Genomic DNA, 24,004 nt, shown 5'->3' with positions numbered 1-24,004 from the left:
AAAAACAGTAAATAGCATTATTTAACGTGTAAGAAGCATTGTAATACTGAATGTGATCCAAAGTAGTTCTTCGTAAAATATATATTGACTTCCGGTTTGAAAAACGCTGACAAGTAAATTTGAGCAACTATGCTATTGTAAGCAAACCGTGAGCTCGAGAAGAAGATTTGCTGCATCCGAGTAAAATATTGTTGAAGGAAGAATACTTCACTTTTGTGTAAGTGGTAATCTCGCAAAAAGACATCTCGCTGTGGCTTGTTATTGGAAACGTGTGCATTGTTAAGCTAGTGATAAGTTCTACTGTCTTGGTTTTGCTTTGCAGTAAACTACCGACTGAATTTTGAGAATGGCAGACGAAATTGCTACAGATGCTGGGCGTGTTGTGAAAATGGAAGTTGACTGTACAGGGGTGTGTGATGAAAAGATTCCAGAATGTGAGAAATTGGCCAAGGAGGGGAAACTAAGCGAAGCGTTAGAGGCACTGCTAGCTCTCGAGAAGCAAACAAGAACGGTAAACTACTGAATTGACCACTTCCTAGTGATTACACATTAAATTGTACAATAAAACCTATTCTAACAGTGGTTTAATGTTTCAGAGTTCAGATATGGTTTCAACTGGTCGAGTCCTAGTTGCCATTGTAAGACTGTGTTTTGAAGCAGGTCAGTGGAATACACTGAATGAACATATAGCTCTTCTTGCTAAACGCCGAAGTCAGCTCAAACAAGCAGTGACAAAAATGGTGCAAGAATGCTGCGAGTACGTTGAGAAAACGCCGAACAAGGAAATAAAGACGAAACTTATTGATACTTTAAGAAGTGTTACAGAAGGAAAGGTCCTGAAAATATTTGCGTTGCTCTGTTTACTTAAGAGAGTTTTTCTGTAAGATTTATTTAAAATAATTGTTGTTAATTACACCTGTTTTAGATATACGTGGAAGTTGAGCGCGCTAGGTTAACACATAAACTGGCGAAAATGAAAGAGGAGGAGGGTAACATAGTTGAAGCTGCAAACATAATACAGGAACTCCAAGTTGAGACTTATGGTTCTATGGAAAAAAGGGAGAAGGTAAAGTACTGTTTCTTTCAAATATTAATGTACTATTTTATTTCGTCAACCAGTCCATCTTTGGGTTGTGTGTTGATAGCTCCCATACCATGCAGTAGGCCCATCAATGCCATATGTCAATATTTTTACTACTGTGAATCTGACATTGCTACAGTGTCACACAGAAGGAACAAAAAAGTATTTCCCGGTTGTTACAATTATACATTTGAACTCACATTTTGCTTTATAGATCCAGTTTGAAGGAATGTCTTCTGAAAAGAAGCATCAGTGTACAGTTTATCCAAAACAATTGGGATAACTGATTTTTCAGATTAGTGAACACATCTGAAAACATATTGTCCAGTGTTCATATGAGTACGGTATGAAAAAACACGGAATTAAACACACCCCTGTAAATAGCCTATATATATTTTGTATCACATGTCTTAGCAAACAACATTGGGAATGGCCTAGTTTCAGAAGTCAAAATGGCATTCAACTAGGCTTGCAGTTTAGGAAAAGGAGCCCTTTTTTATTTTATATATTTATTTATTTATCTAAAAACAAAGATGATGTGACTTACCAAATGAAAGTGCTGGCAGGTCGACAGACACACACAAACACAAACATACACACAAAATTCAAGCTTTCGCAACAAACTGTTGCCTCATCAGGAAAGAGGGAAGGAGAGGGAAAGACGAAAGGATGTGGGTTTTAAGGGAGAGGGTAAGGAGTCATTCCAATCCCGGGAGCGGAAAGACTTACCTTAGGGGGAAAAAAGGACGGGTATACACTTGCGCGCTCGCGCGCACACACACACACACACACACACACACACACACACACACACACACACACAGACACAAGCAGACATATTTAAAGACAAATAGTTTGGGATTTGTTTTTAGATATATTTTTCCTACGTGTAATGTTTCCCTCTGTTATAACCATATTTATTTATTTATTTATTTTTTCTGACCTGAGACCCATTTTCGGTCGCAAAAGGTTTTGAAGACAGTAACAGCACACGATCATATTCTTATTCCTCTAACCACTTCATAGCGACTTCAGGGTTGTGAAAATTTTCTCACTGAATAGCCCATTTTCAGCGTTGTCGTTGTTGCTAGGTTCTTCCTTTTCATTGCAAGGGTCTTAGGTGGTCAATACCATTTGCAGTTATTTCACCATCTGTCTACTTGATATCCAGGGTCACTGACATCACATTCAATCCAGTCTTGCATATTTTCATGCTCGCATTCTTCATTTCCTGAGAATTCTTTTTAGGTGCCCAGTATCATTGCATTGTCGACTCCATATATCTGAACTGACCTTCATCGATTAGTACTTTACTTAGGCCTATCTATTATTTTGTCAGAAAAAAAACCCAAGAACAATGTTTTTATATTTAGTTGCTGTTGCAACAGGCACACTGACAGCAATCTCTACCACAAGTGAAGTTTGTGGTGTCAACACAGAACAGCAACCACATGGTTGGCAGATAGGGGGAAACCGCAGAACTGATCAGCCCAGTCCCAACAGGACTTCTACTTTTTGTGCTCACTAATTTCAATTTTCTAACTAGAACACTTCCAAATAATACTCTACTGTACTTACTAACTGTTATCAGTCACTAACGAAAGTTACAAAATGTGATGTTAATCAACACATTCATTTTATTCACTTTGTTTTTGGAAATGTTGTGGAGGAATATTATAGCTCGAAAAGAACTTTAGAATGGATTCTGTTGCTTTTTAGCTATTAAGTATTGGTCTAGTCTTGTACACATCGAACCTTTTGGTTTCAAATGTGAATGTTCTTTTGTCTAAAATTCCTTGTAGCTTACAAGATTGTTACTTTTCCTACCTGAGCATATCAGAACTGGGCCTAAATGAAGTTCTGTGTATAGGACGTAGAATATTATACTACCCCTCAGCTTCAAGCAGTGCCACTATCAACAAAGCAGCCACTCATCAGCAATACATTATGTAGGGCCTGAGCTATGTGTTGAATACAAGATACAATCGTCAATATTTTGTTGGGATCAACAAGAATATTCTTTACTAGTTGTAGGCTTTGGCCAGTGGCGTAATGTTAATGGCTGCTGTGATATTGCCTCCAGTGCAAGTTTTCACAGTTTCATTAGTTTGCGGAGGCAACAAATCTTAAAGCAAAAAAACCTTGTTGTGGTGATAGATCCGTAGCTTAGCCCGAGGTGTAGGTTATGTTGGAAGTGACAGTTCGGTTGAGAGTTTGCAGAGCCAGTAAATGTGAAATTCGGAAACCTGATTGTGGTTACAGACTGAGCTGTAGTGTAACACATTTCAAAAAATTTCAGTTGATATTACGTTATACTCTCCATATTGTTTACATTTGTCAGATGTTTCCTATGTCATTAGCTAAAGCTGACAACTAGTATCAAATATTTCTCTCTATAATTTCAAAGAGCATGTTATTATCATGCCAATCTAGTCTAGACCTTTTACTATACTTGAGACTAATCTCTTATTTTTGTTAGCTCTATCAACAAGAGATCACTGTACCACTTTCTAATCAAACATTAAACTTAGACCCACCACAAGGAAGAATTTCATTTTACAGGTCCGTCTTGATCACACAAACTTTTGCACTGCACTATTACTGGTTTCAGCTTCTGCCATCTTCAGATCTTGTGCTACTATTGCTGTTCTCCAGAATATCCAGCAGCTCAAGATCTGAACTGGTAATAGTGAAGGGCAAAAGTTTGCATGATCAAGATGGATCTATAAAATGAAGTGCCAGAATATGATCATAGACTCATGTTCAGATGTCATGGCTTCAATTGACAAGGAAGTATGTCTGTAGCATTCATAAACAAATATAAATATAATAATACCAAGTTAGCAGGGACAGCTCTGGCATGTCTCACGTGGCCAGATTTTAAAGTGGATGCGCCAGATCTAGAGTTCATGTGGATAAATATGAAGAACAAAATGTAGTTTAAAATACCATATTAATTTGTTGACATTACACAATTCCACCATTAAATTCATTATAAAAATGCCAAATTTTGTTTGTAATACAGATTAAATTTATGTACAGTTATTCTGTGCATTTATCATCTGCAGGAACAAGATAAAATTTTATAAAGTAGCTATACATCCATGATATTTGCAGCGCATTGAACTTGTGTGTGCCAATTTTTCTTTAGTTAAGGGCATCACCTTGTTTGTCACAACCCCTTGAGAATTCTATCTCATTATCTTTTTTTTTTTTTTTTTGGGGGGGGGGGGAGCAAACAATGTTGATTTTTGTTTTCAGTGTCAGCAACATTTTATTAAAAATATGGATAACTTTTGAGAAAACAGTGGAAAATCCAGGATGGAATGTGACAATACTAGAGAAGGAAAGTTGCTACTCACCATGTAACAGAGATGCTGAGTCGTGATAGGCATAACAAAAAGATACACACAATTATAGCTTTCGGCCATAAAGGCCTTTGTCAGCAGTACGTAACTTGCACACACATCTGCAGTCTCAGAGAGTTGAAACTACACTGCGAGCAGCAGCACCATTGCATGATGGAAGTGGCGACTGGGTGGGGGTAAGGAGGAGGCTGGGGTGGGGAGGGGGAGGGATAATATGGTGGGAGTGGCAGACAGTGAAGTGTTGCAGTTTAGACGGAGGGCAGGAGAGAAGGTGCGGGGAGGGGAGGGGGTAAGTAGCGGAAAGGAGAGAAATAAAAGAATTTAAGAGACTAGGTGTGTCGGTGAGATGACAGCTGTGTAGTGCTGGAATGGGAACAGGGAGGGGACTGGATGAGTGAGGACAGTGACGAACGAAAGTTGAGGCCAGGAGGGTTACGGGAATGTAGGATGTACTGCAGGGAAAGTTCCCACCTGCACAATTCAGAAAATCTGGTGTTGGTGGGAAGGATCCATATGGCACAGGCTGTGAAGCAGTCATTGAGGTCAGGTATATCATGTTTGGCAGTGTGTTCAGCAACAGGGTGGTCCACTTGTTTTTTGGCCACAGTTTGCCGGTGGCTGTTCATGCAGACAGACAGCTTGTTGGTTGTCATGCCTACATAGAATGCAGCACAGTGGTTGCAGCTTAGCTTATAAATCACATGACTGGTTTCACACGTAGCCCTGCCTTTGATGGGATAGATGATGTTAGTGACCGGACTGGAGTAGGTAGTGGTAGGAGGATGTATGTGACAGGTCTTGCATCTAGGTCTATTACAGGGGTATGAGGCATGAGGTAAGAGATTGGGAGCAGGGGTTGTGTAAGGATGGACGAGTGTATTGTGTAGGTTCGGTGGACGGCGGAATACCACAGTAGGAGGGGTGGGAAGGATAGTGGGCAGGACACAGAGGAGCATTCCCCTCCTAACTCAGTACTTCTGGGACTGGAACAACTGAATTATATTCTCAGCCAGGGTTTCGATTACCTCTCGTCGTGCCCTGAAATGAGAAATATCATGCCTAAGTCGAAACAAGGCCCCGGGAGTAGACAAAATTCTAGCCAGTCCTGACAAAACTCTACCATCTGGTGACCAAGATGTATGAGACAAGCAAAATACCCTCAGACTTCAAGAACAATGTAATAATTCCAATCCCAAAGAAAGCAGTTGTTGACAGGTGTGAAAATTGCCAAACTATCAGTTTAATAAGTCATGGCTCCAAAATACCAACACATATTCATTACAGACAAATGTAAAAACTGGTAGAAGTCAACCTCGCGGAAGATCAGTTTGGATTCCGTAGAAATGTTGGAACATGTGAGGCAATACTGACCCTTTGACTTATCTTCTAAGATAGATTAGGCAAAGGCAAACCTACATTTCTAGCATTTGTATACTTAGAGAAATCTTTTGACAATGTTGACTGGAATACTCTCTTTCAAATTGTGAAGGTAGCAGGGGTAAAATACAGGGAGCCAAAGGTTATTTACAGTTTGTACAGGAACCAGATGCCAGTAATGAGTTGAGGGGCGTGAAAGGGAAGCAGTGGTTGGAAGGGAGTGAGACAGGGCTGTAGCCATTGCCAATGTTATTCGATCTGTATATTGAGCAAGCAGTAAAGGAAACCAAAGAAAAATTTGGAGTAGGAATTAAAATCCATGGAGATGAAATAAAACCTTTGATGTTCGCCGATGACATTGTAATTCTGTCGGACAGCGAAGGACCTGGAAGAGCAGTTGAAGGGAATGGACAATGTCTTGAAAGGGGGATGTAAAATGAACGAAAGCAAAACGAGGATAATGGAATGTAGTCTAATTAAATCAAGTGATGCTGAGGGAATTAGATTAGAAAATGAGACACTTAAAGTGGTAGACAAGCTTTGCTATTTGGAAAGCAAAATAACATGATGGTCGAAGTAGAGCGGACATAAAATGTAGCATGGCAGTGACAAGAAAAGTGTTTCTGAAGAAGAGAAATTTGTTAACAGTGAGTATAGATTTAAGTATCAGGAAGTCTTCTCTGAGTATTTGTATGGATGTGAAACATGGACAATAAATAGTTTAGACAAGAAGAGAATAGAAGCCTTCGAAATTTGGTGCTATAGAAGAATGCTGAAGATTATATGGGTAGTTCATGTAACTAATGAGGAGGTACTGAATAGAATTGGAGAGAAGAGGAATTTGTGGCACAACTTGACTATGAGAAGAGATCGGTTGGTAGGACATGTTCTGAGGCTTCAAGGGTCACCAATTTAGTATTGGAGGGCAGCGTGGAGGGTAAAAATCGTAGAGGGAGTCTGAGAGATGAATACACTAAGCGGATTCAGAAGGAAGTAGGGTGCAGTAGTTACTGGGAGATGAAGCAGCTTGCACAGGATACAGTAGCATGGAGAGCTGCATCAAACTTGTCTCTGTCTGAAGACCTCAACAACAGCAACTACAACAGGACATTTGCCATGCTACTATGTTCACATTCAACATCATGTACAATTCACCATGAAAATCAAAGTTGTTCAGCATGTACCGGTCAGTGGATGGATCATATTAACTTCGTCATCCATTTCAGAGATATTTGTTTTATTTTACGGGTTTCATATGAGACAATACAAAAGTGTGTAAAAAATTTACAGAGTGCCTATAAATGTATACAAGTCACTTTAGTTTTATAAAATGAAGTTCGACTTTGTACTTTGATTCTAAAATATCAACGTCTTATGTGGGTGGGACAAGAAAATTTTGGTTGGACCTGCACCAGCCTTTTGCACAACCACTGTGAGGGTGTGGGGAGACTTGTGGTCACACTAGACAGAAGTTTTCTGTATTATAGGGGGTGGGGGCATGCTATATTTAGGACAGATAGGGGAGTGAACTCCATTTATATCAACCAGAATTTCCCTAAGAGTCTATCAGACATCTTTTCTGTGATGGTTTGAAGGGATCTGGAATTTTGTTTTTGTGGCATATGGTTGAAGGCAGCTCAGACATAGATTGCTCAGGTCATGGTGTTCCGCTTGCCACCCTTGCCGGTAAAGGTACTTTAGTTTTTTAAGTTCTTATGAAACCAGGTTTTCAAATCATTTTTTATTTTGACATAATGGTGAGTTTGGATTAAATGACCTTATGATTGTTGTAAAGACAGTGTGTGCTGCTGAAACACTCCATAATTGAGCTATCTTCAGACATGTCCCCCCCCCCCCCCCCTTCCCACCCTTACACACACACACACACACACACACACACACACACACACACACACACACACACACACACACACACACACCAGAAAAAATGAAATAGAAAATATCTTCAGAAACACCAGGTGGGTTTTAGTGGGCGCACCACTACGCGTGTGTGTGTGGAGGGGGATTTACAATAATACAATGATTCTGTTTTTAGTCTTTACATAATGATATTTTTTTTTTGTAAAACACATTTAATTGTACCCATTAAGTGAAAATTTTGTTTGGATGGAAAAAAGAAAGAAAAGGAAAAAACACACTATAATACAGAACATAATACACAGACTGTAATTCGCAGACTATAATATAGACTATATAGTATACTGCTATTGTAGCAAAAGAGTGAAGAACACGTTACATAAATCAGAACTGCTGATCTCAAAAAAAAAAATTTTTGTTGTATTTCTGATAGGTAATTGATATTCTGTTTACGTAAGTTGTGATCGATATTCTCCTGGAGACAGTGTTCTCTTACCTGGTTTCTGTCTTGTGAAAGGTATTAATTGAATGCTCTTGTTTCCTTGATTATGTGACCTGTTCTTAATCTACTGATAACTTCATCCATTTTTGATGTCTTTCAGCATCCCACATCTTCTGCTTCTCTCATTCTTCCACGTAGTATTTCCTTAGATGACTGTACTTTCCAGGCAATTTCTTCACAGTAAATGTCCCAGTCAAGATGTTCTCTTGAGTCTTATCATTTACACTAACTTTCTTTCCCCACCTTTTGTTAGAAGTACTTCTTCATTATTCTTTCAGTCCATTTCACTTTTAAGTATTTTTTCTCCACACCGCATCATCAAAGTATTTTTTTCTCCTTTTTGAGTATCGATGATTTGCTGTCATATAACAACACAATCCAATTACAACACTAACTGAATCTCTTTCTTAGTTCTGTTGGACTCTCTTTGCTCTCAACAAATTTATTTTTTTTCCCACCATGGACCATTTTAATAACAGTATGACACACATCAAGAAGTGCCTTATAAAAAATATAAAACAATAGAAAATCCAGGATACAATGTAACAATATTATGAAAAGGATAGTTGCTATTCACCATGTTGCAGATAGGCATAACAAAAAGACTGTCAGAAAGTGAGTTTTCGGCCAAAACACACACACACACACACACACACACACAGACCTCAGTCTCTGGCTGTTGAAACAAGGGGTCATGGTTTGTGTGTGTGTGTGTGTGTGTGTGTGTGTGTGTGTGTGTGTGTGTGTGTGTGTGTGTGTGTATTTTTGATGAAGGCTTTGTTGGCTGAAACCTCACTTTCTGACGTCATTTTGTTATGCCTATTTGCAACTCAGCATCTCAGCGATATGGTGAGTAGCAACTATCCTTTTCATAATATTGTTACAGAAAATATAATTTCATGAAAGCCTGCTGCTCACACAGACGTTTATTGAATTTAATGTTGTGGCAAGTATGGCTATCATTGTATTTTAAATAAAGGGAAATTAAGCATGAGACCACAGTACATGTTTATTAAAGTGTCTTTATTTAAAATGCTGAACATTTTCCTCATAGGAAATATGTTAGAGCTTATTTTGGAGCAGGTGTTATCCATATGATTTTTACAAAGTCCTGTGACTGTGCACTACTATATCCTGTAATTTGTAACTGTTTGCCTCATTGAGGTCTGAGTTTACAAAACTAAGGTGAACGTCATCAGTATCCATTTATACACAGAACTGTGGAGAGGCCCAGAGTTTCCCAGGTATTTATTTATGGCACTGAAACCATACCCATATTACGCAGTGTCTGGCCTTGTTCTTAATTATTTATTACTGAACTGTGCGCCGTACAACATAATTTTGCACTAACATTCAGTGGGATATGTGCATACTGTCTGTAAAATGTGTCGTGAATAGAGTTAGTTGTAAAGAAGTAATAAATTATAACATCACACTTTTGGTACTTTTACAGCGTGAACAGAAGTAAGTTATAAAATTTCTTCCTTACGTCATTTTGTAGGTGTTTTCAACGAGAAAAAAATTGTAAAGGTCTGAAATGACGTTTAAATTTTGTTGCAAGTCAGTAAGTGCTCTCATTATGACAATAAGGTATATGTGTAGCAAGTTTGGTTGAAATCGATCCAGCGGTTTAGAAGGAGATGTATAAAACACACACACACACACACACACACACACACACACACACACACACACACACAAAATTCATTTTTATAATGTGTCTGGATCGGTGCGGTTGAAAAATTTGTTTGCTTTTTCAATACTTACAATCAATTTTGAAATTAATCAGCTATGTCACAGCAAGTAATCAGATAAGTGTCTTCAGCATGCACAATGACTTCGTTTCCTTCAGTAAATTTGTCCTTCATGTAAAGAATGAAAGATAACTGTCAAAATACTTGATGCTGAAATACTTTGTATTTTACTTCACGCAACCTTGAGAACAAGAACAATGTTATCCACTGTTTGTTTTATCTCAGCACTCTGTTACAAAATATTAAAAGTTAGTAGACTTTCCTCCATAAAGATGAGGTTCCTGCAGTAATGTCTCATGACATACACAATCAAAATCTTTAGAGGGGTCAAGAAATAAACCACAATTTTTTTTCCATGCAACACCTCTGCCTTAGTTGACCAATGTTTCCTAAAACCATGCTATGCCTCACTTTTGTTTTCTCTCTTCATTAACTTAACTGTCCTTTATTACTGTTTCCAATATTTTCAACTAGACGGAAATAATGGTTATTGATCTCTAATTTAATGGGTCTAGTTTCTTGCCGCCCTTAAATGGGGTGTGAACAAAACTGTTTTTCCATTTAAAAAATCTTCATTTATTCATCAATATGAACATTGTACACTTGAAAGTAATCCCCGTGAGATACAATTTTCATGTGCCACCACTTTTTCCATTCATGGAAGCACTTCTGGAACTCTCTTTTCATTATGGTGATCAGTTCCTTGAGCAGTTCTGTTTTTTATCCAAAATAATGTCCTTTCATGGTTAGAAAGAAGTCTCAGGGGGCTATGTCTGCCAAATACAGTAGCTGAGGCCAAACAGTCATGAACAGGCATTGAGTTGTGAGTGGGAGCGTTAACATGACGCAATTTCCATGAATGATTATGCCACAATTCTGGTTATTTTCTGCAGATTGCTTCACACAAATGGCGCATAATTTCCAGTAGTGTTCCCTATTGACCGTATGTCCATAAGGCAGGAACTTATGGTGCACTACCCCATTGAGACAGTGAGAACGTGTCAAATTTTTTTCAATCTTGACTCTTCAGGCAGTTTCAGTTGGATGATTGGGCCTTGGTGTCAATGTCATATCCATATACCCATGTTTCTTCACCAGTTATAAACTTCGTTAAAGAAGTTATGGCTCATTGTTAACTTCATTCATCGGTTCCTGAGCGATGTCTATGTGATGTCATTTTTGGTCGGAATTCATCAATTTTGGAGCAGACTTTGCTACTACACATTTCATGCCCAAAACATCCGAGAAAATTGCTTGGCATGAGCCGAAGTATATGCTGACATCAGCAGCAACTTCTCTGATGGTGATCTGGTGATTTTCCAGAACCATTTTCAGTACTACTCGCACATTGTCATCAGTAACTGATGTGTCGGAGTGTCCAAGGCACTTGTCGTCTTATTGTTGTCTTACGACCCTCTTTCAAATATTGATACCACTCGTAAACTCTTGTCTTGATTTACTAAAAACCACAGTCAATATTTTGAATGTGGCACTGCACTTTATTCGATTTCTCAAGCAATATTTAATGCAAATTCATAGTCACCTTTTTCAAAAGTAAAAATTGAAAACAAGTGTATTGGAATTAGTTACTCTCTTTTGGGCATTCAGGTAAATACATTCTTTGAAAATTAGGTTTAGCAAAAGAATGAGTGTTCCTGTTATATATTGAGTATAATGTTTTTAACTATCCTAGATGATGTACCACCTAGCCCTCCTGTGCTCTTAGTTTTTAAAATTTATTATATTTGCTACTTCATACACTTTTGTTGGGAAAAGAAACAGATTTTGATATTTCAGTAGTCTTAACTTTTACCTTTGCTATATCCTGTCAGTTGCCTATTGTGTCTGCATAGTGCTGTTTGAAAATGGAGCTAACGTCCTGAGGGTCCGAAGAATCATTGTCACCCTTTCTTAGAGTTAAATTTCCATGCCTGATGCTAGATGAGCCTTTCCTTTTGGAATTTATGTAAGTCCAAGCAATTTTTGTGGTATTATCAGATGTTACAAAAGATTCATACAAGTTTTCATCTCTGTTTTTCTGCCACTTTTTCTGCAGTTACAAATTACAAGTTGCATAGGTTAAATACTGTCTTTTGGAACTGTAGTGAAATCCCTATTAAGGCCATGTGCCTTTTGCTTTATTCTAAATCATATTTAGTGGTTGTTGTAACAACATGGTTTTTTTTCTCTTAAAAGGTTCTTTGCAAGGATCATGAGCAGTTCACATGCTTTATGTACTACTGTAAACAGTGTTACTTCTTCAGAATTGATTTTTCATTCTGCAGCAGAGTATGCAACGATATGAAACTTTCCTGTCAGATTAAAACTGTGTGCTGGACCGAGACTCGAACTCAGGACATTTGCCTTTCGCGGGCAAGTGCCCTACCGACTGAGCTACCCAAGTACGACTCAAAACCCTACTCACAGTGCAACTTCTACCAGTATCCTACCTTCTGCCTTCCATACTTCGCAGGAGGGAAAGGTTCCAAGTTCGAGTCTCAGTCTGGCATATAGTTTTAATCTGTCGAAAAAGTTTCATATTAGTGCAGACTCTGCTGCAAAGTGAAAAAATTCTTTCTGAAACATCCCCCAGGCTGTGATTAAACCATGTGTCCACAATATCCTTTCCTCCAGGAGTGCAAGTTTGACAGGAGAACTTCTGTGAACATTAGAAGGTAGGAGATGACATACTGGCAGATGTAGAGCTGTGAGGATGGGTTATGAGTCATGAATGTGTAGGTCAGTTAGTAGAGCATATGGCCATGAAAGTCAAAGTTCCCGAATTCGAGTCTCGGTCTGACACACAGTTTTAATCTGCCAATAAAGTTTCAGTGTAATTCCTATTGTTACTTAAGATTTTTTTATTTATTTATTTTTTACATCATTCTTCCTGCCTTTCGCATGTATGTGTTAGATTTCAGCACACAGCACTTTCACTGTGCTAAATATATTGTTTCAGTGTATTAAAGAACCACTGTCATGTCACCATTTCATGTGTTTAGTTTTGTTAATGGGGGATGTATTCATCTTTTGTTTGTTTTGGTAGTGGTGGGACACAAGAGTCAAGCTGGTACACAGTTACGTATGGAAGCGCACACGCAGAATTGGGAACATCCTCAAGAAACAGGGAATAAAAATAGCATACTAGAGCAGGAACTCTATACAGAAATGTTTAATAAAGCAAGGTCACCCTAACATGTACAAAAAATTTACCAATTCCAGTGGAAAAGTTGTGATGCTCTACACTTAGAACAGATGGGCAGAACTTTTCTCAAAGGTATAAGGGACACAATACAGCCTAGAAATATGGCACCAACCATTCAGCATTTGCAGAATACCTCTAGCAAGAAGACCACGCCCTACCACAATACAAAAGGACATGCAAAATATTCAGGTTCAGCAACAAGAAACATCTCCTAACCTACAAGAGAACTTCTAAATTCAAAAAGCAATAATAGAGAAGAAACACACAACAAACAACCAGACAGAGATCAGCAACCAGGCATTATTTAAAATAATAAAACATAGTCTATAGACATAGTCCTAGAACCACAAAATAATATCGCAATCTAGGCACTATCCTCACCCTACATCATCCACAACTGTACCATAGTAAAGCAATAATTTATACACACAGTAGTAAACGCATGTTAGCTACACACACACACACACACACACACACACACACACACACACACACACAACTTAGCGGGGGGGGGGGGGAAATGTGCGCCCCCCCCTTCCACCCCATTCCACCCCACCAATCCAGTAATAGCTGATGCTCCCACCACTACCAAAACAAACAAAAGATGAACATTTATCAATATAATGAAAAGGATAGTTGCTAATCACCATATAGTGGAGGTGCTGAGTCACAGAAAGGCACAACAAAAAAACTGTCACACAATTAGCTTTTGCTCAACAAGGCCTTTGTCAAAATTAGACAGCCCCCCCCCCCCCCCACACACACACACACACACACACACACACACACACACACACACACACACACACGCGACCACAGTCACTGGCAGCTGGAGGCATACTGCATGCAGCAGGGCATTATGGTAGAGGCAACCAGGTGGGGTAAGGAGGAGGCTGGGGGGGGGGGGGGGCGGTAAAGTGCTGCTGGGAGTGTGTACGGATAATGTGGAGAGTGGGGCAGTTAGGTGCAGTCGGGAGGTTACAGAGGGCAGGGAAGAGGGATTGGGGGGGGGGGGGGGGGGGTTGCAGGAGAGGGGAGAAGTAAAAAGACTGGGTGCTTTCGTGGAATAGAGGACTTGTGTAGTGCTGGAATGGGAACAGGGAAGCAGCTAGATGGGTAAGGACAATGACTAATGAAGGTTGAGACCAGATGACTTATGGAAATATGGGGCATATTGAAGGGAGAGTCCCCACCTGCACAATTCAGAAAAGCTGATGTTAGTGGGAAAGATCTAGATGGCTCTGGTTGTGAAGCAGTAATTGAAATGAAGGATGTAATAATGGGTGGTGTGCTCGTCAACAGTGTGGTCCACTTGTTTCTTGGCCACAATGTGCTGCTGGCCATTCATGTACATGGACAGCTTGTTGGTTGTCATGCGCACAAAGAATGTGGCACAGTGGTTGCAGCTTAGCTTGTAGCCGGACCTTTGATGGGGTAGGTGATGTTTGTGACAGGACAGGAATAGTTGGTGGTGGGAGGACGTATGGGACAGGTCTTGCATCTAGATCTATTACGGGGAATTGAGACATGAGGCAAGGGGTTGGGAGCAGCGGTTGTGTAGGGGATGGACGAGGATATTGTAAAAGTTCTGTGGGTGGCGGAATACCACTGTCGGAGGACTAAGAAGGATAGTGGGCAGCACACGTCTCATTTCAGGCACGACGAGAGGTAGTCAAAACCCTGGCTGAGAATGTAATTCAGTTGCTCCAGTCCTGGGTGGTACTGAGTCACAAGGAGAATACTTCTCTGTGGCCAGACAGTGAGGCTCTGAGAGGTATCGGGTGCTGGAAAGATAAGGTATGGGATATCTGTTTTTGTACAAGGTTGGGAGGGTAATTGCAATCTGTACCAGCCTCAACTAGACCCACAGTATATTTTGAGTGGGAAAGCTCGTTGCTACATATGCTGTATGGAATGGACTTCTTTGTATGGAATGGGTGGCAGCTGTCGATTTGGAGGTATTGCTGATGGTTGGTAAGTTTGACATGGCTAGAGGTACTGATATAGTCATCTTTGAGGTAGAGGTCAACATTGAGGAGGGTGACTGTGGGCGGTTGAGTAGAACCAAGTGAAACGAAAGGGTGAGAAGGTGTTGAGGTTCTGGAGGTATGTGATTAGGGTGTCCTCACCCTTGATCCAGATCGTGAAGATGTCATCAGTGAATCTGAACCAGATGAGGAGTTTGGGATTCTGGGTGATTTGGAAGGATTCCCTAGATGCTCCGTGAATAGGCTGGCATGGGATTGTGTCATGTGGGTGCCCTTAGCTGCACTCTGGATTTGTTTGTAGGTAATGCCTTTAAAGGAGAATTAATTGTGGGTGAAGATTGAACATGTCCTGCAGTAGCTAAACAAAACACACAAAATGACATTATGACAGTGGTTTTTTGCGCCACAGAAACTTGAATAGATTTAGTACAGGGAAAATGCTGTCTGCTAAAATTTGGCACATACATGTGGAACAACAGGAAGAATGATGTAAACAACCAACAAACTGTAACTAATGATAAGAATTAACACTGTTTACAGTAGTAAGTAAAGCTTGTGAACTGTTTGTGATACTAGCAAACAAAATTGTAAAAGGAAATAACAATAATGTCACAGTGACCACTGAAGATGCTTTAGAATAAAGCGAAAAACATTTTAAGTTCCAAAAAGTGGTTTTTTACATATACAACATGTACAAGTGTGTTAGTGAAATACCTAAATTCTGAATCTCTTAATAATCCTTATAGATCTTTTTCTTAATAATATGCAACATCTTTTTGAGTAAATTTTATTTTATTTTATATCAACAATAAACCAGAGTTGGTTCCTCTCTGACACTCCTAATTCTGGAGTAATCCAGTGTTCTCTTGCTTTTTTCCTATTTATTGTGGGACTGGAATACTTTCTTTGAAATTCTAAAGATTGTGGGGGTAAAATAGAGAGAGCAAAAGGCTATTGCAACTTTTACCGAACCAGACAACAGTCACAAGAGTTGAAAGGCAAGCAGTGGTTGAGAAGGGAGTGAGGCAGTGTTGTAGCCCATCGCCAATGTTATTCAATCTGTATATTGAGCAAGCAGTAAACTAAACCAAAGAAAAATTTGGATTGGGAATTAAAGTTGAGGTAGAAAAAATAAAACCTTTGAGGTTCATCATTGGCATTTTGTTTCTGTCAGAGACAGCGAAGGACTTGGAATAGCAGTTTAATGGAAGGGCAATGTCTTCAAAGGAGGATATAAGATGAACATCAACAAAAGCAAAACGAGGATAATGGAATGTAGTCGAATTAAATCAGATGATGCTGAGGGAATGAGATTGGGAAATGAGACACTTAAAGTAGTAGATGAGTTTTGCTGTTTGGGCAGCAAAATAACTGATGATGGACAGAATAGAGAGGATATACAGGGTGTTTCAAAAATGACCGGTATATTTGAATTGGCAATAAAAACTAAACGAGCGGCGATAGAAATACACCGTTTGTTGCAATATGCTTGGGACAACAGTACATTTTCAGGCAGACAAACTTTCGAAATTACAGTAGTTACAATTTTCAACAACAGATGGCGCTGCGGTCTGGGAAACTCTATAGTACAATATTTTCCACATATCCACCATGCGTAGCAATAATATGGCGTAGTCTCTGAATGAAATTACCCGAAACCTTTGACAACGTGTCTGGCGGAATGGCTTCACATGCAGATGAGATGTACTGCTTCAGCTGTTCAATTGTTTCTGGATTCTGGCGGTACACCTGGTCTTTCAAGTGTCACCACAGAAAGAAATCACAGGGGTTCATGTCTGGCGAATAGGGAGGCCAATCCACGCCGCCTCCTGTATGTTTCGGATAGCCCAAAGCAATCACACGATCATCGAAATATTCATTCAGGAAATTAAAGACGTCGGCTGTGCGATGTGGCCGGGCACCATCTTGCATAAACCACAAGGTGTTCGCAGTGTCGTCTAAGGCAGTTTGTACCGCCACAAATTCACGAAGAATGTCCAGATAGTGTGATGCAGTAATCGTTTCGGATCTGAAAAATGGGCCAATGATTCCTTTGGAAGAAATGGCGGCCCAGACCAGTACTTTTTGAGGATGCAGGGACGATGGGACTGCAACATGGCGCTTTTCGGTTCCCCATATGTGCCAGTTCTGTTTATTGATGAAGCCGTCCAGGTAAAAATAAGTTTTGTCAGTAAACCAAATGCTGCCCACATGCATATTGCCGTCATCAATCCTGTGCACTATATCGTTAGCGAATGTCTCTCGTGCAGCAATGGTAGCGGCGCTGAGGGGTTGCCGCGTTTGAATTTTGTATGGATAGAGGTGTAAACTCTGGCGCATGAGACGATACGTGAACGTTGGCGTCATTTGGACCGCAGCTGCAACACGGCGAACGGAAACCCGAGGCCGCTGTTGGGTCACCTGCTGCACTAGCTGCGCGTTGCCCTCTGTGGTTGCTGTACGCGGTCGCCCTACCTTTCCAGCACGTTCATCCGTCACGTTCCCAGTCCGTTGAAATTTTTCAAACAGATCCTTTATTGTATCGCTTTTCGGTCCTTTGGTTACATTAAACCTCCGTTGAAAACTTCGTCTTGTTGCAACAACACTGTGTTCTAGGCGGTGGAATTCCAACACCAGAAAAATCCTCTGTTCTAAGGAATAAACCATGTTGTCTACAGCACACTTGCACGTTGTGAACAGCACACGCTTACAGCAGAAAGACGACGTACAGAATGGCGCACCCACAGACTGCGTTGTCTTCTATATCTTTCACATCACTTGCAGCGCCATCTGTTGTTGAAAATTGTAACTACTGTAATTTTGAAAGTTTGTCCGCCTGAAAATGTACTGTTGTCCCAAGCATATTGCAACAAACGCTGCTCGTTTAGTTTTTATTGCCGTTTCAAATATACCGGTCATTTTTGAAACACCCTGTAAAATGGAGACTGGAAATGGCAAGAAAAGCATTTTTGAAGGAAAGAAATTTGTTAAAATCACGTACAGATTTAAGTGTCGGGAAGTCTTTCCGGAAAGTATTTCTATGGTGTGTAGCCATGTCTGGAAGTGAAACATGGATGATAATTTGCGTCCCATCTCTGTGCTGAGAAACAAGAAGTGTAAATGTCTGACCAGATTTATGTTTCAAGCATTTTATTTAGCAAATTCATATTTGGTATATTTTTCAATCTTAGTTCCACAAAAATATCATAACCCTGCCCTGTAGTGCAATTATCTATTAGTAGTCTGTACTGGTCTGGCATTGCAGTGTCTGTAACTTGTGCATAAATCATGTTCTTTGATATGTTTGTAATAACATGTTCTATCAATGACTTGCAAGTATCATTATCAAATAGGGCAATTTACTTTTAGTTTTGAATTGAGAGTGCTGTGTACATCACAGAAGTGCCTAAGTATAAGAATTTACTTTGATGTGTTAATATTTGTATCTCCTACCATTATAATGTATTGGAAATCCCTCACCAAATTTACAAGAAAGGCATCTATCTCTCTGGGAAAACTATCGACAGAGCTGCCTGAAGATGTAACTTAGCCTACAATACAAAAAAACATCTCTGTACTCTTCGCAACCACCCCTGGAAAGTTATCCCGTATCTCATTTTTAATGAATATAGCAACCTCACCTCCTTTTATGTTTCATTTTATTGAAAGATTCAATTCCTTGAAAACCAATTACATTGTAAGCTCTTAATCTGTTGTGTGTCAGACCATGCTCTGTGATAATTAAAACATTGTGTGCCTCAAAACCAGTAAGCACTTATCTCTCTTCTGCTTTTCTCACAGCATACTGAATAGTTTGATGTGAGATTCAGAAACGTGTACCTTTGTATTCGTACATACCGTTTCGCCTTTTTCCTGATTATATGTGTAAAAAATCCTGTTACATAGGCATCTTGTATCTTGTGCTTTTGCACTGTATCTCCTCCTCTGTTGTTAGCCAGCCTTGTACACGTGATTCTGACTCAGTTCCTGATGATTCTGGGTGCTGGTTGGTCTAAGAAATGTCAGTCACTTCCAGCTGATGCAGATAGTTCTGCTCCCAGTGAAGTAGGCAGCGTCGAGTTCTGACTGATCTCAATAGATATTTGAACTTATTTTGTGCTGTGACCTCAGTCCCTGCTGCTGGTGGTACTGTCTTAGCAGGCAATCCCAGCCATTCCTCTGTCCTCACAATAAACAATAGGTGGTGCAGGCTCAGACCCTCTGATCTTGACTATATTCTGTAAATGCCTGCGCAGCTTCTATTTTCCTTGTTTCCTTGCATAAATAGGTGAATGCCGTGCCTGGTGTAGTCATTCTTGTTTTTCACTCTGAAAATATAATAGGAAAGTTGTGGTAGAATGTAAATAATTTAATAGTAAAAGAGACCACTCACTGAATAGCAGCCACGGCCCGCTCCCTCCCCCCCCCCCCCCCCCTAAACACACACACACACACACACACACACACACACACTCGCTCGCTCCTACTTTTGCCCCTAACCCCTACATTATACTGGCTGGGGGGGGGGGGGGGAGGCATGCACACACTGTCCCTAGCACCACAAAGAATAATTTTTTATTCTGAAAGCTAGCAAGTTGTGTGTCTGTCAATGACTGAACACTTAGCTGCTATTTGGTAAGTGATCTCCTATACCCTCAGTTATGTACTATTTTAGCCATAGATAGTCTGCTTTTTATTTTCCTCAAACAGCATGCATTTTCTGTCACCTGACTTCTAAGTACCCAAAAGATTTTGCGTGATCCAAGGTCTTTCCTTCCAATGATGTTTTGATGGAAACTTCATGTTTATTGATTCTCATATCTTTGGTTGTTCTTATTTTTATCCTCACTCCCTACTCTTCTGGTATTATTCCTCTTCTGTCATTTCTGTCGCTTCTTGTACTGCTTTGGCCGTATGTTTCTTACCATGAATGTTGAAAAGTGTTGATGGCCAATACCCTTTTCTTAACACCTCTTCCAGGGCCCATCTCATTTGTTTCCTCATTGTCAATACTTACTACCACTTCATGTCTTGTGTTCAGTTCCTTTATTAGCTTTCTGCCCTTTCATTATACATGAATGTCTTTCAAACTCTTCAGGAGATTAGTCCAGTCAAATCTGTCCAAAGCTTTTTCTCAGCCTGTCAAACAGATGAATATGAATATGTTCCTAATTACTTCAGCATCATGTGCCATTCATAGCATCTGATGTTCCTTTCTTGAATCTGAATGGATTGTCCACCATGTTTTCCTTAATTTTTCTATGTAAACTTCTGACTACAAGCACATACACTGCCTTTTAATTGTTCACGTGTAATTAATTGTCCTATAATCTTTATTCTTTGGCATTGTTTTTCTAGGGTAAAAGTATGTGAATGGCTTCAACTAAATCTTGAAGTCAATTGCCCTTGTCACATATCGTTTGGATAAAATTTGTCAGTCTACTTAAATACTGCTCCATTTCCCAAGGCCTTTAGAGTTTCAACTGGTACTTCACTGTCCGCCTGCTTAGCTGAATGGTAACATGCTTGCCTCCCATGCAATGGACGTGGGTTCAATTCCTGGCTGGCTTGGAGATTTTCTCCATTCGTGGACTGGGTGGGTGTTGTGTTGTGTTGTCATCATCATTTCATCCTTATCACTGGCACACAAGTCACCCAATGTGGTGTCGACTGAAATAAGACTTGCACTTGGCGGCCGAACTCCCCCAGGTGGGGCCTCCAGGCTAACAGTGCCATACGATCATTTCATTTTTTTGGTACTTCACCACAGTTCATTGTATTCCTCTACTTTAACAGTTTCTGAATGGCTTTTGCCATTCCCATCGTGTTATGTCAGCCACTATTTGTTTCCTTACATTGCAATTCCTGCTCAGTGGTGGTGTATGATATGCTTTCGTTGCATATAATTCTTCAACATATACCTTCAGTACTCACTTGTTCTCTTGTACACAAGCTTCAGCCTTGCATTTTTTGTTGAGTAAGTTCTCTTTGCTGACTTTTCTTGAAGCCTTGTTTGTTAGGTACTCAACTATTGTATACATTTCCATTAATTTTCCACTTCTTCAGTGTCCTTGCACAAAGTCCTCATTCATTCCTTGCTGGTCTGATCAGTTAATCTTATTACTTTCTTTTTCAGCCTCTCTACTTTTCTCTTTTTATTAATTTTATAGAACGTACTTCATGTTGTCCATTCTTTCCTATTCTTTTCCTCCTTTACTTCTCTGGTCTCTTCTTCTAGAATTTTCTTCTGAAACATTTATGCTGAATTTTCCAGTTTTTCTGGAGTTTGAGAGTAGCGTTTGCTTCTTTTAATGTACTTCAGCTTTGTTGTATGTGCCTGCATCATTAAATTTTGCTCTGAGTCCACATCTGTTCTCAGGAACATTTTTCCTGTTTTGATACTATTTTTGAATATGTGGTTGATTATAACAAAATATATCTGGTATCGTGTTATCACTGTGAGGTTTCCATATATACATTCTTCAGTGATGGTTCATATACCAAGAATTAGAAATCCGGAGGTCAAATTGCTCATAGAAGGCTGTTAGTTTTCACCGATTTTGTTTCTTTTCTTGCATTTACCAACTAAATTCCTTATCTTTCCCTACTATGCTATTCAAGTTTCCTACGTTTATAGTTTGTTCTTGTCCATTTCCATTTTATGTATGTAGATTTACACGTTTTTGTTCATATATTTAATCTATTTCCTTTTCGTCTGTACTGGATATTGGTATGTGAACTTGGACAATCTGCTTATGCTGGGGTGCTCAGTGTCATCATTCCTAACACTCTTTCATTCAGTGACACAACTTACTCAGATTTTTACCATCCATATCATGTATCTGGTGTGCCATTGACCTCAGTAGAAGCATCCACCTTTAGGAATGGTTTCTAGTTCTAGGAGCATGAGTGTGTCCACCATCCTCTCACTACTAAGTCCTCTGAAAGCCTGTTGGCCATTTGGATGGAAGAAGTCTCCTTTTCTGTGGGATACTCAGACCTTGCATTGTTGGACATTTGTAGAATATCTGTGCAGGCATTGCCTACTCACTTCCAGAGGGGGGTGGTATCAGGGTTCTCTCTTCCATCTGTCTAGGACAAAAATCATGCTTCTTAAAGTCTCCAGCACTTCTGATATCTTGTTGCATTATAAAAAAAAAGTTAGAAAATGTGGTGTAAACTTTTGTTGTAAGGGTCATCATGATCTGAGTTGAATTTATATTGCTTCTAAAAATAAGCACTTTTAAAGCAATTAATTAGTTTCTTACGGTTTTTACCTGTAGGTAGAACTTATTCTGGAGCAGATGCGTTTATGCCTGGCCAAAAAGGATTATATAAGAACACAGATTATATCAAAGAAAATTAACACAAAATTCTTTGATGATGAAGGCACACAAGATTTGAAACTGAAGTACTATAGGTAAGCTTTTATCTCATTACAGAAAATTTAAATCTGGAGTGCTTTTAACATAAACAAGTAAGGTTCCCATAGCAAAGGTTATACTTTTGCTTTATTTCATAATTTGCTAAAGATTAACAAATAATTCTGTAAACTAAACTAGACCAAAACTTTATTTTTTGTTTAATGCTTGTAACATTTTTATGCAGCAATTTTATTTTTTTGAGATTGTCAACACAATACTCAAGAAGTTTTGTACTATTGTAATTTTTTACACATTAGCAGACATTACCACTTCATAAAAGTGACTTCTTGGTGATTACACATTTGAGTTATAGGAAGGCAATCATGACCTATAATTAGTCATAGTATTACCACTGTATCATTCAGTAGATATTTTGGACTAATGTTTGTGTTACGTGACACCTTCGCACATACCGGGTGATCAAAAAGTCAGTATAAATTCGAAAACTTAATAAACCATGGTATAATGTAGATAGAGAGGTAAAAATTGACACACATGCTTGGAATGACATGGGGTTTTATTAGAACAAAAAAAAAAACGCCTCATATTGCTAGATGCATGAAAGATCTCTTGCACGCGTCGTTTGGTGATGATCGTGAGCTCAGCTGCCACTTTCGTCATGCTTGGCCTCCCAGGTCCCCAGACCTCAGTCCGTGCAATTATTGGCTTTGGGGTTACCTGAAGTCGCAAGTGTATCGTGATCGACAGACATCTCTAGGGATGCTGAAAGACAACATCCCACGCCAATGCCTCACCATAACTCCGGACATGCTTTACAGTGCTGTTCACAACATTATTCCTCGACTACAGCTATTGTTGAGGAATAATGGTGGACATATTGAGCATTTCCTGTAAAGAACATCACCTTTGCTTTCTCTTACTTTGTTATGCTAATTATTGCTATTCTGATCAGATGAAGCACCATCTGTCGAACATTTTTTGAACGTTTGTATTTTTTTGGTTCTAATAAAACCCCATGTCATTCCAAGCATGTGTGTCAATTTGTACCTCTCTATCTACATTATTCCGTGATTTATTCAGTTTTCAAATTTATACTGACTTTTTGATCACCCGGTATTTTATACAGCCTGCTCAAAAATCCCATTTATTGAAAAATTACATCCCATCCCTCTTTTAAAAATGAACGTACACTAGATTTAATTTTGACCATGGCTAACATTTTTTATGTTTTTCTTGTTCTGTATGATGAGCTGAATCGTATTGCTCAGTATTAATACTACTGAAAATCATTTGTATGAACAGAGTTAGTAGAGTGGAACATTTTTGTAATGTGTTATTAGAAAAATTGAAAGTTGTGTTGTGCTGTAAGGCAATAACAACAGCATGGCCGCAGTGGACCAAAGTTTATTGCTCTTGATTTACTGGTGAACAACTGTTGAGAACATAGGCAAAAACATAGAAACAAT

The 24,004-nt window shown here is 39.3% G+C and overlaps 1 protein-coding gene across 1 annotated transcript in view; it reads left to right on the top strand.

Moving 5' to 3' along the window:
- Window positions 1-71: 71 nt before the first annotated feature.
- LOC124619409 (26S proteasome non-ATPase regulatory subunit 12) overlaps window positions 72-24,004 on the top strand; it is a 95,817-nt gene continuing 71,884 nt past the window's right edge. Inside the window, exons 1-5 of the mRNA XM_047145767.1 lie at window positions 72-217; window positions 323-511; window positions 597-833; window positions 926-1,066; window positions 22,437-22,573. Coding sequence (XP_047001723.1) covers window positions 347-511; window positions 597-833; window positions 926-1,066; window positions 22,437-22,573 — 680 coding nt within the window. The 5' untranslated portion in view covers window positions 72-217; window positions 323-346. The remainder of the gene's footprint in view (window positions 218-322; window positions 512-596; window positions 834-925; window positions 1,067-22,436; window positions 22,574-24,004) is intronic.

Source organism: Schistocerca americana, chromosome 6 (genome assembly GCF_021461395.2).
Source record: "Schistocerca americana isolate TAMUIC-IGC-003095 chromosome 6, iqSchAmer2.1, whole genome shotgun sequence".
Lineage (NCBI taxonomy): Eukaryota > Metazoa > Arthropoda > Insecta > Orthoptera > Acrididae > Schistocerca > Schistocerca americana.
Note: the sequence above shows the minus strand (reverse complement) of the source record. Positions and strands in the feature narration are given on the sequence as shown.